The sequence below is a fragment of the Diplotaxodon limnothrissa genome, linkage group LG2 (assembly GCF_057381915.1).
Source record: "Diplotaxodon limnothrissa isolate DT_005_m linkage group LG2, D_limnothrissa_male_GT1.1, whole genome shotgun sequence".
Classification (NCBI taxonomy): domain Eukaryota; kingdom Metazoa; phylum Chordata; class Actinopteri; order Cichliformes; family Cichlidae; genus Diplotaxodon; species Diplotaxodon limnothrissa.
In genome coordinates, this window is record NC_140597.1 from 33,131,307 (window position 1) to 33,143,611 (window position 12,305).

General features: G+C 39.8%; 2 protein-coding genes across 5 annotated transcripts; both read right to left on the reverse strand.

The window, feature by feature from the left end:
* Positions 1–246: 246 nt before the first annotated feature.
* LOC146638892 (zinc finger protein 711-like) lies at positions 247–9,126 on the reverse strand. Of its 4 annotated transcripts, XM_085371463.1 has the most exons (8): positions 8,644–9,126; positions 7,826–8,212; positions 7,459–7,586; positions 6,750–6,810; positions 5,269–5,298; positions 1,643–1,761; positions 1,375–1,492; positions 247–1,244 (listed from the first exon to the last, which is right to left on the reverse strand). In XM_085371463.1, the coding sequence occupies exons 2-8, from the start codon at positions 8,148–8,150 to the stop codon at positions 271–273; spliced, it is 1,755 nt and encodes a 584-aa protein (XP_085227589.1). In that variant the 5' UTR covers positions 8,151–8,212; positions 8,644–9,126; the 3' UTR covers positions 247–270. The 4 variants fall into 4 exon arrangements, with proteins under 4 accessions (XP_085227589.1, XP_085227574.1, XP_085227582.1 ...); XM_085371456.1 differs by lacking the exons at positions 247–1,244; positions 1,375–1,492; positions 1,643–1,761 and adding an exon at positions 4,069–5,184; XM_085371442.1 differs by lacking the exons at positions 247–1,244; positions 1,375–1,492; positions 1,643–1,761 and having other exon boundaries at positions 4,069–5,298; positions 8,952–9,126.
* A 1,694-nt stretch (positions 9,127–10,820) lies between these two features.
* Positions 10,821–12,223, reverse strand: mif (macrophage migration inhibitory factor). The gene is made up of 3 exons (XM_085371469.1): positions 12,060–12,223; positions 11,215–11,387; positions 10,821–11,070 (listed from the first exon to the last, which is right to left on the reverse strand). The coding sequence occupies exons 1-3, from the start codon at positions 12,165–12,167 to the stop codon at positions 11,004–11,006; spliced, it is 348 nt and encodes a 115-aa protein (XP_085227595.1). The 5' UTR covers positions 12,168–12,223; the 3' UTR covers positions 10,821–11,003.
* Positions 12,224–12,305: the final 82 nt, after the last annotated feature.

Here is a 12,305-nt window from a genome sequence, read left to right on the forward strand (position 1 = left end):
TTCTTTTTGCGGGACCCAAAATTATAAGTCAAAACTGAAAAAAACATTTAGAAACTAACTTTGATTCTGTGGGTCAATAAATGCAGCTTAAACTTTGGATAATTAATTTAACACTTGTCTCAAAACAGAAACAAATAAAAGAAAAAAATGAAGTATTTTAAACTATTTTAAGTGCTCACTAATACAGGCAACCTTCAAAGAAGTTTTTAGATTTTACTGTGCAAATGAAATTCAAAGTGCAGATCCATTTTTTTAATTTAAAAAATCTTTTTAAATGGGATTTGGGACTATGTCAGGCTCCTGCTGGTTATCCATATAGTAGGGATCTCCTTGGTGGACTCTGTGATTGTGCACCCTAAGGTTTCCCCTGTGGGCAAATCTCTTTCCGCACTCTGTGCAAGCAAAGGGCCTCTTCCCCATGTGAACGTCCCGTTGGTGCGCTCTCAGGTTCCCGCTGCGGGCGAAACGTTTACCACACTGAGCACAGCCAAAAGGCCGCTCCCCTGTATGTGTGCGAGTGTGCACAGTGAGCTCAGAGGGAGTGAGGAAGCTCTTTTCACAAAACTGACAGGGATGCAGTCTGACTCCTGTGTGGCGCAAAAGGTGTCTGCGCTGGTGGGAGGGGTACGTAAAACACTTTGTGCAGTATGGGCAGGTGTAAGGTCGGCCGTTCCCTCCACTTGAAGCTGGATTGTGGCTAAGAGCGTTTGTGTGTCGTAAAGTGAGCAGCTGTGTATTAGACTGGGGTCGGAGAGGGTCTCTGTTTCCAAAATTTGTGACTCGCCGGGTGTTATTCATGGAGGCTCTCCCACCCCTTTCGTCTCTTGGTCTCCATAGTGACTCACCAGGTGGGGCTTGGGATTGATCCTGCTGGGCCCCCCTCTCTGCATTCTGGTTGGAGTTCTGGTTCTCAGGCTCCTGGTCCAGAAATGGGAAAGAGTTGTCATCATCTTCGTTACTGGTCTCATCTGAGCCAAAACCAGGCCTGAAGCAGGGCGCATCTGTGCCAGAGCTGCTGCTAGCTGCACCAGTGCAGCTGGTTGTGTCTGCCTGTAGGTTCTCCAGACTGGACACCCCACCTCGGGTGGTGTCCAACCCAGGTAACCACTCACCTGGTTGAGCTAGGCTAGGGTCAGGTCTGGGGGAGCAGCGCCCACTCTGGGAGATGGAGAGAAATGGGGCAGAGGCTTGATCCTGAAGGGGTCTGTGGTCTGCACCACGACTGCTCTGATCCCAGTGAGATACTGCAAAGAAATATGGAAGAAAAAAAACACCCACAATTTAGCTACTTTCAGCCTTCTCACTATTATTCTCGCTTTGATTATTTATTCTCATAGCTTCTCTTGTTTTAGCAATAGATTGTGACTTAGTTACATTTTGTCTTAGCTTGTGTAGCAGTCAGGGCATCAATCTGCATCTCGTCCCCAGCTGCGAGGCTTCTCTCTGGCGCTTGGGCTGTGAAAGACCCCAGGCCAGGCCGTGACCCAGCACGCTGAATTGAAAAAGTAAAATGTAGCTATAAGACTTAGAAAAGGCAGGGAAAGTTTAGCAGGTGAATGTTAAGAAGTCATAAAGACTTAATTGCTGCAGTTTAATAAAACAGGCAACTTCTGAATGACACAGAGGCAGGGGAGGGTCTGACCTCGTGCTTTACTGAAGCTCCATCCTGACCTTTGACCTCCTCCTTCAGTTTACCAAGGCTCTGGCTGACTCCTTCTACTGGGTCAGAATGAGAAGAGACATCTTTTCCCATATTCAGTCCTGTGCGAGAGAACTGTAATTTGTAACCATCTCTGGCACTAATTCAGTAGGTAATAGGTCTACATAATGATGAACACAACAGGTTCAATGGAGCTGATAACGGGATGAGCAGGTATAGATATGATGACGATGACCTGACGATGACCAAATTGAGTTGTTCATGAACCAGCTTGAATCAGACAAAGACAGCTGTAATACCTGATCCTGTCAGGGTCTGTTGCCTCAAGCTGCCCTCTCTGTCTCCTGAGGACATCTCTCCTTCCTCGCTCCCTCCACCCTTTGCCTTCTGCCTCCTCTCCACTTTCTCCAGCTTACACCGGAGGATGGAGAGCTCCTCGGTTTTCTGCGCCAGCTCCGCCTGCTGTTCACACAGGCTGCTCTCAAAGATCTTGGCTATCTCGCACACAGCTGCTGCCAGCAGTGAGTCCATGACGGTGGCCAGCTGAGCATGGAAAGCGCTCCTCACAGACTCCATTGTCCTTTGTTTTGTGGATGCTGTTTTAATGACAACAGCTGGTTGCCACTGCTGTTTTCTTCTGTGGTTTTCCTCCAGAGGGAGTAGACGGACGACGTGGCTACCGCTATACACTCTGCCGTGGCATCTATGAACTGCCATGAGATGCTGCCATACTAAACAGCCAATTTACAGCATTACGCCATCAGACATTTATAACAGCTGCCAGCATTTATAACTCGATATCTACAATGTGTACTGCTTCATAGTAATGTTATAATAATCACAAAAACTCCTATATGGTTTATCACTTAAGCTACTGCTAGTGTTACACACGATGATGGCAAGCAATATGCTGTAATGTAAAAAGCCAGTTTGTATGGAAGAAGAGTATAAACATAGTTAACTTCAGTCTAGCGTTGAGAAACTGGCTGTGACCAGGCAAGGCGTTCAGTGCCGTTACACCGAGCTAGCTAACGTTACCTCCAGTTAACGTGTAAACACGGGAGCCAATCAAGCGTAGCCTTTACTATTCAGCCCTGAAGCTCACAGCACAACTGAAGAAGAAACGACCAAAAGCACAGGACCGTAATGGCCGACAGTAGTCGGTGGGAAAATATCTTCACTGAGCATTAAAACAACACTCAATGTAGTTTTTCTTGAGCTAGCAGGTTGGTAACTGCGACGTGATCACCGCCGCAAGTCTCGCGATAACAAGGCTAAATGGTTCAGAGCACATTCATTTGTATTCATCGAAAATCCCTATTGCTGCAATTTGAATCTTCTCTAAATTCATATTAAATACATAAATGACAAAAGGTATAAAATAGGGGTTTTATTTAAAAGTGACAACGATTCAATCTAGCAATTACAGTCCGGTTACCAAGAAAAAGTATAACGGGCTTGTAAGATCACCTATTACATATAGGTTAAAAAGAAAAACCCACACGACCAAAATAAAAACACATATTTGGTTTGGAGCAGATAAAAAGGTAAAACACATTCATATTTTTGTAAACTTGGACAAAAAAAAACAAAAAACAGTGAACAAACGTACAAAATATATTTAGAACTGTATAAAAATTGCAAAGGTATCAAAACCTCAGAACAATGAAATGTTTTCAGATATAAAACAAGTTGAACCTTTAGAATAACTGATTTTTTCCAGTAAATACAGTCAACATGAAAAGCTCAAGCACTCAAGCACATCAGGCAATTTGGGATGATGTGAAAGGTCAAGTCGTGCGATTTCTCAAATTCCTGTTGACAAAAACAGGACAAGCTAAACACAAAACACCAAGAATGGCATTTAGCTCAAGTTATAAACAAGAACAAGAGGGTAAGCCTTTAAAATAGAGTTTAGCAAGCAGGGATCCATGCATCTTTCAGTATCCATTACCACAACTACTGCAGTCACTATTATGGTCAAAGTGCAAGTCTGCTTTAAGGTAATGTTGGTTTTACAGAACTTTTGAAGTACAGAACTATCCCAATTTATGAGGTATTTAATATATTTAAAACAAACCCAAACAAAACCAAAAACATCTTTAGAAGTATTTAGACTGAAATTCCTGAGGGTTAGTATACATTTGCACTAGCTTGAACCACTGCTTAAACCCCAAAATGTATTTTCATGTTATTAGTGAAAAAAAGTTTTAGGTGGATTAAAAAAACTGTAACTCTTAGTTTAGTGACATTTCTTCATACCAATTTGTTGATAGCATACATCACCTGATTGTGGATTATTATGTTTTATGTATTGTTTTAAAATATGCCAGAGATGAAAGACAATCATGTAATTGTATTAAACAAAAACAAACAAACAGTACAGTTTAACTTAAAGCCACCAGAGACAAAATTCAGTGTTTCAATGTCCACAGTGGTACTAGAGGAGTCCTTTGGTTTAGTCCTCTAATTTTTACATTTAGACACATGCTTGTCATAAACTTCTTGTGAGGGTAATTGTTTCCCACACTTCTTGCACTGGATAGCTGCCGGTGGAGAGTGGCACTTCTTTTTGTGCACGTACAGCTGCGCATTAGTACGAAACATCGCAGGACACCTGTCGCATTTTAGGGGTTTCTCTCCTGTGTGGATGCGATAGTGTTCAATCAAGATTATTTTGCTCCTCAACACCTTGTGACAGGATAAGCACATGAAGCCACGATTGTGCCGCACGCCCATTGTTTGCCATCTGGAGCTTTTCTTTGACTGAAGCCTTTCTTTGTTTTGCACAATTTCCTCACTCGTGTGTTTGCGGGGAGAAACTGAACCCCCTGTGTTCTCTTCGATCTCTTCTAAAGGTTTGGTCCAATATAGGTCTCCATTTATTTCCGTGTTTTGGTCGTTGTGTCTTTTCACCATGTGCAATCTGAGTGACTGAGCAATGCGGAACGTCTTTTGACAAATGCTGCATGAATACGGCTTTTCACCAGTATGAATCCGCATGTGCTCTATTAGCTTGAACCGAAAATCAAATGACTTGCTGCAGTGCGTGCAGGGGTACCTTCCCACGTTTTTATTTCCCTCCTTATTGTTGTTGCTGCTTGAGGAACGGGTGCGCTCTTCACTGATGGCCTGTTTTTTGCTTGCCGTACGGTTTTCTCTTTTATCAGTTGGTTTGCCTTCAGAGCTGGCTGCCAACAATTTCTTGAGTTTTGCACAATTACGTTTATGATGTCTCAGTGTGCTCGGAAATGGGAAGATTTTCTTGCAGCCTCGACACGTCTTGTGTGATCGTACGTGCACATCTCGGCCAAATTCTGTATCGAAAACTTTTTTGCAAATCTTGCAGGAGTAAGCATTTTTGCTGCCACTTTCCATTGTTTCATGTTCTTTGGACGTGGACTCAGTTGATGCAGTTTTTCTTTCCCCTCTTCTGCTCTTCACTTCATTTTCTTGCTTTTGTCCTGTTAATTTTCTCCTCCTTCGTCTATGATGTCCCAAAGCAATTAGGTCCGGATATTCCTCTTTGATGTCATGGAGTAACAGTTTCACATCATTTTTAATGTTCTGAAACCAATGATCATGTGCTGGAAATCTTTTGTCCTTACCTGTTTTTTTGCTCTCTATTAAATTTGAAACTGTGAAGAAAAACATGGAAAAAATATTTAACATAACATGAATGTTATATGCCAAACTGTGCATTTGCATTTTGAAATAAACTAATGCAAACATTTAACTGATATCACAAGCTGAGCACTGAATAAGCAAATATGAAGGGGAAAATGGTGATATTTCTTACACTTTCTTATTCCTAGATCAGCCAGATTGCAGACTGGTAATACACATCCACATGAAGAGCTGCAGCTTAAATTTTATAAGGGAAGGCTTACTTGGGAAGGCTTTGTGATTTATTAGTACACACAAGTATATTTGGAGACTTATTTGAGCATTTTTTTTAAGAAAGCAGCTTAAAGTATCTTTTATTTTAGCATACAATTGGTTCTATTTAGTGTAAACAACAATCCCATTGTTTTACAAGCATTAATACAGGATCCTAAAACTTGGAACCTTCTTGTACTTTTTGATCTTAAATCAAAAGCACATGCAAGCAAACCTAAATTTGAATTCTGTTTTTATATAAATTCTTTTCTCTCAGACCATTCAACCCCACAGGGCTGCATCTGAGACAGTAAAATCTAAAACTCTCTTATGCACATCTACATATCAAATTAATGAACAAGCAATTTGAATCCATCAAATTCTAATCAGTCTTAATGACAGAGCTGTGATACCCAGCTAACTTACAGACAACATTTTTGCCTATTTTCCATCCTTACTTCAAATAGGTTGAACTTTATAACAACACAGCAGCTCTTTTTAAGTCTTAATGACCAAACATCTTTAAACCCACGCAAACTCAAATTGCTGCTTTGTCTTTAGGAGATGTGTTACTTTCAGCTTGTATTATGTACTTAACATCTTCACCTTTTCTCTGTAAAATCAGTTGCCCTGATGTCAGTAGACTGGTTCGCATTTCTTACTGGTCACACTCTGTCAACACCCACCCTTTCATGTGAACACGCTGATAGCTAGATTGTGCCAACTTCTTTAGTTGACAAGCACCTTCATGTGACTGCTTAGCTTGATTGCCCAGGTTGGGCACATTGGATTTTCTTTGTATTGCACACCCCAGTTCACTGTTGTGACACGTCTCTGCTCTTGAGAGTTGCACCAAGTTATAGGGCCACTCCAACCAGATCCAACAATAGATGGGGAACCGGTTCACATGCTGCTACACTGAGCTCAGTGAGGGTGCAGATCAGAAAAATAATAGTATTTCAAGTATGGGGCAGTTCCAGTTCAACCTCAGGATGACAGATTCACTGAAGAGACAGCTAATCATGCTGCTCCATTAATTGGCACAAGTAATTAGGCAAAATTAAATATCTGCTGAGTAGAAAACTATAAACAGATCTGATGATTCACTGAAACTTTTGCTCACAACACCCACCAACAATATTATCACATGGAAAACAGAGGCACGCTGTCACTTCTGGCATGAATAGTAAATGAAAGAATTAAGACTCACTTCTACTGGATCTCCTGGCACTCTTTCTTCTCTGGTTCAAGTCAATGTCACAGCGAACTCCCTAAAATATAGATATACATATAGATGATAATCTCCAAAGACTAACAGGGCAATTTACAAGTAAACGAAATGCTCATGGAGCTGTGTTTGCATAAAGAGACAAACATCATCTGAAGAATTTGTTTCTTTTAGTTTTCAGCTAAAGTAAATAAGTAAAGTAAATAGATGTAACAGAACAGAAGAGTGCAGTAAACATTTTAATTTTTTATCAAGTCATTAGGAGCCACAACATCTTAGGTGAACTTGCACAATTTCAGTATGCATTTGTAAATTTCGGTTTGATTTAAAGGTTTAGCTATTGTTTATATTAGTTTCATTTTTAAAAATGTGTTTTCACCACTTAGTGAAAGTAATAATAATGCACCAGTGTGCATTGCATGCCACCTCATATGATTATTAAATACAATTAGTCAATCAAAAACATTTGATAACCAAACAAATTTGTAAATTCTCATCTTACAAACTATGTAGCTGTATACACATCATTGCACTCCTAAATTTCAGTTTTCTGTGAAACGTTGTAAGCGAGCCTCAAGTCGTCACAAAACGAAGATGTTTTTTTTCCTCTTCTGAAAACATAAAAGTCAAGTTGCAGATTTCTCTGGTGGTTAAGGATGCTACATCCACAGTTCTACCTTCAACTACATACCTCATCCTTGGGGATTGTAATATGACACAGAGGTATGGACAACGCCCGTAGTCGTACACTGGGACACACAACTTCATCTGGTTTGGTCACTGTCTCGTAGCCCAGAGGAGAACACCAGTCATCGGGTACTGCACAAACCAATGCACGAAAATTGCAAACATGCTTAAAGTTAAGCCAGGCAACTGTTTTACTGAGTAAAAATAATCTTGCAACAGTCTACCAAGATTAAATCAAATAATCAATTATGATCAACTCTGCACACGCACTCCACCACTGCCCTGGAGGTTATAAACAGTAACACCTATTTGTTCATAAATGTCATTTAGTCATAATGTAGTCAAAGAAGTAACTACATTTAAAATTATACCTTCAAAATCAATCTCAGGGACCTCAGAAGACTGTCCTGGAGTTTCAGTGACAACTTCAACCTCTGTTTGCGACGGATTCGTCTGGATTTGATTCGTCTTTACCTGTCTTCCTCTTGCATCCTCAAGTTCTTTCAGCTTTAGCTCTGCTGTCTGTAGCTTTATTTTAAGTTGGGTGACCTCTTGTCCTTTCTGTGCCAGCTCCATTTGATTGTCATACAATGTGTTTTCAAAAATCTTCATTATCTCAAACACGGCTCTCCTCGAAATAGATTCCATAGCTGTGGTCAGCTGGGCCTTGAACCCTCTTGTTAGAATGTCAGACATCTTTGAAAGCGACTTGCAGATATCCTAGTATCATAAATTTGTGTGTGGTGGTAGCTTCACTCCTAAACACAGGGATTAGAGATGAAGTTAGGTATTCTTACAAGCTTTACATTAATTATGACAGCAATTTAAAGTGTATATTTGCTGATAAAGTCTCCTCTCTGCCCCATAACTTTCCACCTAATGTTATGGCGCTAAATACATAAAAGAGTATTTAGGTGGAAATGATAAGTAGGTCTGGACTTAGAACAGGACTTACAAACAGCAAATATACACGTTTTTATTCCCTTATTCCCATCTGGTAGAGCAACTATCATTCATAACCTGATTTAGTTAAAAAATACTTTTTTTTAAAAATATCACTGGTGGATGTATTTTTAGGTTGTTTATTTTATTCATGTTTACATTTATTCCATTAATCTGTATGGAAACCATCACATGTTGCAACAGAAAGGTTTAAACTGCATTTATTTTAGCATGCAAGTTTAGTTACCTGGTAAGACAAGTGGTTCACTCTCCCGTATTTCCTTAAGGAAAAAAAACTGAACAAAAACAGCAGTAAAAACCTAACCCAGACGGTTAACTACATTTGATCACCATTCATAAACAGCTATTCGTAAACCACTTCATTTTTACTATAAGCCATGGTGATAGATTAAAACCCCGGTTCAAAATTAACGTCGAACAGACGAATAATCACTATTACAACGTGCATGCGTCATTTTATCTCAAATATAACCACTTCAGAGAGGCTACTGTTAACACATGGCGGGTGATTTCCTTATCTATCCAAATACCTACAGTGCGGCACAGTGAAACTCCTTCGAGGCTTGACTTTCTGAACTTCGCCTTCAACCCAGAAATTTGCTAGACTAGAACTAAAGAAGGAACCCGATTATGGCGCCTAGATACCAAAATCGTGTCTTAAATTGGTTTTGCGTTAGCTAATGTACATAAACCTAACATATTCAGCCGCCATTTCGCTCAAGAGAAGAAGAAGGAAACGGGTACGTCACTGCTACGTCGGTTTATAGTAGAAAAAAACCCCCAAAGTAATCATGGATTTATTAAAACGCTCAATATTTTTGAAGCAAGTGAAAATTAAATACATAAATATACAGTTAATAACAGACAGATATTTTCCGTTCGCAATATTTATATTTTCTCGCCATCTTTGGTATCAAACGTAGCGGCTACCATGGCAACCATCTAATACAGCACGAGCCGGTCTATTCGTCTGCTACATACAACACTAACCTGCTTCTTTTTTTACCTGCATGCGAGAGAAGCTGTTTTTCTGTACCTGAACTACTGAATTGAACCAATTAGGGACAGCAAAGACACTGAAAAACACAAGGCCACAGCTTAACCTGATATTTCCTGACTGAACTTTTCCCGCCGCGCAGTGATATGACGTTTCCTCCCGTCACGAATTTCCGGTAGGAGTTCGTGACATTTATTATTTGTACATTTATTTATTTTTAATAGTTTTGTGTTTCGTATCCATTTCAAAAAGTGTTTTGACTAATATTTGGCTTTTAATTTTAACCTGGCATTCCGCGCTTTTGACAGTTTTTAAGAGGCGATATATAAACTGAATTATTATTACTAATATTATTATTATTATGAGAATGCAAAGCATCAAGCTGTGTGGAGATATTTTAACCATGCTTGAAGAATTCACAGATAAGCCCCAAAATAACCGCTAGACAAAGTTAAATACAATCCAAAACCTGAGAAAATTAAACCCTTTCATGAATGCCTGATCCCCAAATTAATGATTTATTTTCTCTTTCTGCAATATTCAGTTTGAAATACAGAAAAGGAAGCAGACTGTGCAGGTTTACAGTGTCATCACTGACGAAATATTTACTTCACAAACTCTTTGTACAACTGAGTATTGTTGATGACAAAGTCTATCCATTTATGACCAGAGTATACCCATCTTCTGTTGTCTGCTTCCAGCAGGATTATGTGCCATGTCACAATCATCTCAAACTAGTTTCTTGATTGTGACAGTTAGAGATTCTCGTCATGAATGCAAATCTCACAAATATGCACCGTGTGATGATACGTCAACATGGGCCAAAATCTCTGATGTTTCCGGCACAGTGTTGAATCTATGCTACGGAAGATTAAAGCAAATCTTGCCCAGCCAAAACGTTGCATAGATTTTTGTAGAGCTACAGCAGACTGAACAATCTACACTTGTATGCACAGCCTGAAAACAGCTTAATTGTCATGCTTGGGTACATGGATATATACAGTTAATGGCTTGGCTCCTATGGCCTGATGATGAACACTTCAAAGTGAGTTTTGTATGAATCCGTGTATTTCAATAATACTTAATATGTATCCTGACAATATACCTGATACTTGACCAGGCACAATGACAAGGACAACTTGCTTAGCTCATTAATGGACAACATTTTCAGAGCATTAACACTCAGTAGCACTTAGTTTACAGTGATAGTTTCAAATGGGATAAACAACAATTAACAGATGGCTTGTCTTTCACTATCATGCAATCGTAATATTTCCCCTGTGCCGTCCACATAGTGTTCCAGTCAAAGTAAGATTCCATCACAGCTCCCTGACTGCTCTAACACATACCTGTCAGGATCCTTTTTCATTGAAAACAAAGGAAAACAGAAAATCATTTATGGTTTATAGGATTTGCTTTATTGCATTTAAATGGGAAAGTTATAGTGCAATGCTAAAGAGTCTGGATAAGTGCTTTTAAGGTAGTCAGTATTTCTACAAGTGGATCACCAATTGTCTTCAACTCATCATTTAGTCAGTTGTAAGTTCCTGTAGGAAAATTCTGGAATGATCTTTTTTTTGACCTCCATTTCAGCCAAAGGTTGTGCTGTTCCAGGCCACATTGGCTGCTTCCATGTCCATAAAGTTAATATACATCCTGAAATACACAAGAGAGAAGGAAAAATAGGTCAATGAGAGTAGACACTGACAGCCAGACGGGGGTGGGGATTGCTTCTGTAACCATGTTACTTTCACTCATCAAATTATTAAAAATGTGCTGGTTAAAGTGTGTCTTTGGTACCTTTCAGGAGAGATGCCCAGGTGTTTGTTGAGCAGTCCACACAGCAGTTTAGAGTATTGCCTGTTGGCAGCACCACTGATCTTGCCAATGCTGTAGAGGAAGCAGAGTGCGCAGGGGTCTCCCTTCCCTCCAAACATCATCATTTGGTCAGGGTTGATGTGCACAGATACGTACTGATGTGTACAAGACAGAAGCACAAAACGGTGCAAACAAATTTTAAAACAATTAACCAGTGAAGGCTGTGGATTTTTGAAAAGTTACCAATATCTTCATTTATTTTCCATTTCTGTACACAAGTAGAGAATCTCTATAATATATTTTAACATTGTCGCCTATGTAGCACTTAATTAAGCACTTAATTACAGTCTGATAAAGAAACCATAGAATCGTCTGATTATAATTCAATAACATGATGACTCATGTTATTGAATTATATTTATATATATATATTTATTTTATTTTATTTTATTCTCATCATTGATGAGAATAAAATGTCTGTCTCCTTTAATGTTGACTATTTATGAGTAGGTTACTTGATTATAAGAGTATTAATGTGACGTAATGAAGCGCCATCCAGATATTCTTATGGCCAAGCTTGCATTTGAAGCGGGTGAGTGATCCAACTCCACCGATCAATGATCTCCCAGCGCTGGCAGTCTACACACTGTCTGCATAATTACACAAGACAAAGCCAGCCTAGTTTACCGAGTGGAGCTCTATATAATATGCTTTCATCAGAGAAGTTAAATCTAAACATGCGGAATTAAAGGGGACAGCCATTGATTGATAGTTATGACGTACAATCGCGTGAGGGTAGGTGGAAGAATGAGCGCGTGCCGGCCTACCTGTGCAGGTTTTCCCATAGCTTTGGCCAGCTCCTCTGTAGCCTCGGACAGGAGAGCTGCCGGTACATCACCTCTGGCAACATTGGTGTTCACTACAAACATCGGCATTATTGCAACGCTTCTCTCCCTCAAGGTGCAGCCGCTGGTATTCTTCGCCTTCCTGCTTCTTCTTCTTCTTCTTCTGGTTGTAGGGTTGGCAACTAGCTTGTAGACGCATTACCGCCACCTACCAGACTTAAGTGTTTC

What these genes read in the sequence shown, in the direction of transcription:
- LOC146638892 (XM_085371463.1), bottom strand. Translation starts at nt 8,150, where the DNA reads ATGTCTGACATTCTAACAAGAGGGTTCAAGGCCCAGCTGACCACAGCT. An exon ending in TGCCAGGAGATCCAGTAGAA is followed by an intron (nt 5,299 to 6,749) that starts GTGAGTCTTAAT and finishes TTTTCTTCACAG; the next exon opens with TTTCAAATTTAATAGAGAGC. An exon ending in AATAGAGAGCAAAAAAACAG is followed by an intron (nt 1,762 to 5,268) that starts GTAAGGACAAAA and finishes TCTCTCGCACAG; the next exon opens with GACTGAATATGGGAAAAGAT.
- mif (XM_085371469.1), bottom strand. Translation starts at nt 12,167, where the DNA reads ATGCCGATGTTTGTAGTGAACACCAATGTTGCCAGAGGTGATGTACCG. An exon ending in CTATGGGAAAACCTGCACAG is followed by an intron (nt 11,388 to 12,059) that starts GTAGGCCGGCAC and finishes TGTACACATCAG; the next exon opens with TACGTATCTGTGCACATCAA. An exon ending in CTGGGCATCTCTCCTGAAAG is followed by an intron (nt 11,071 to 11,214) that starts GTACCAAAGACA and finishes TGTGTATTTCAG; the next exon opens with GATGTATATTAACTTTATGG.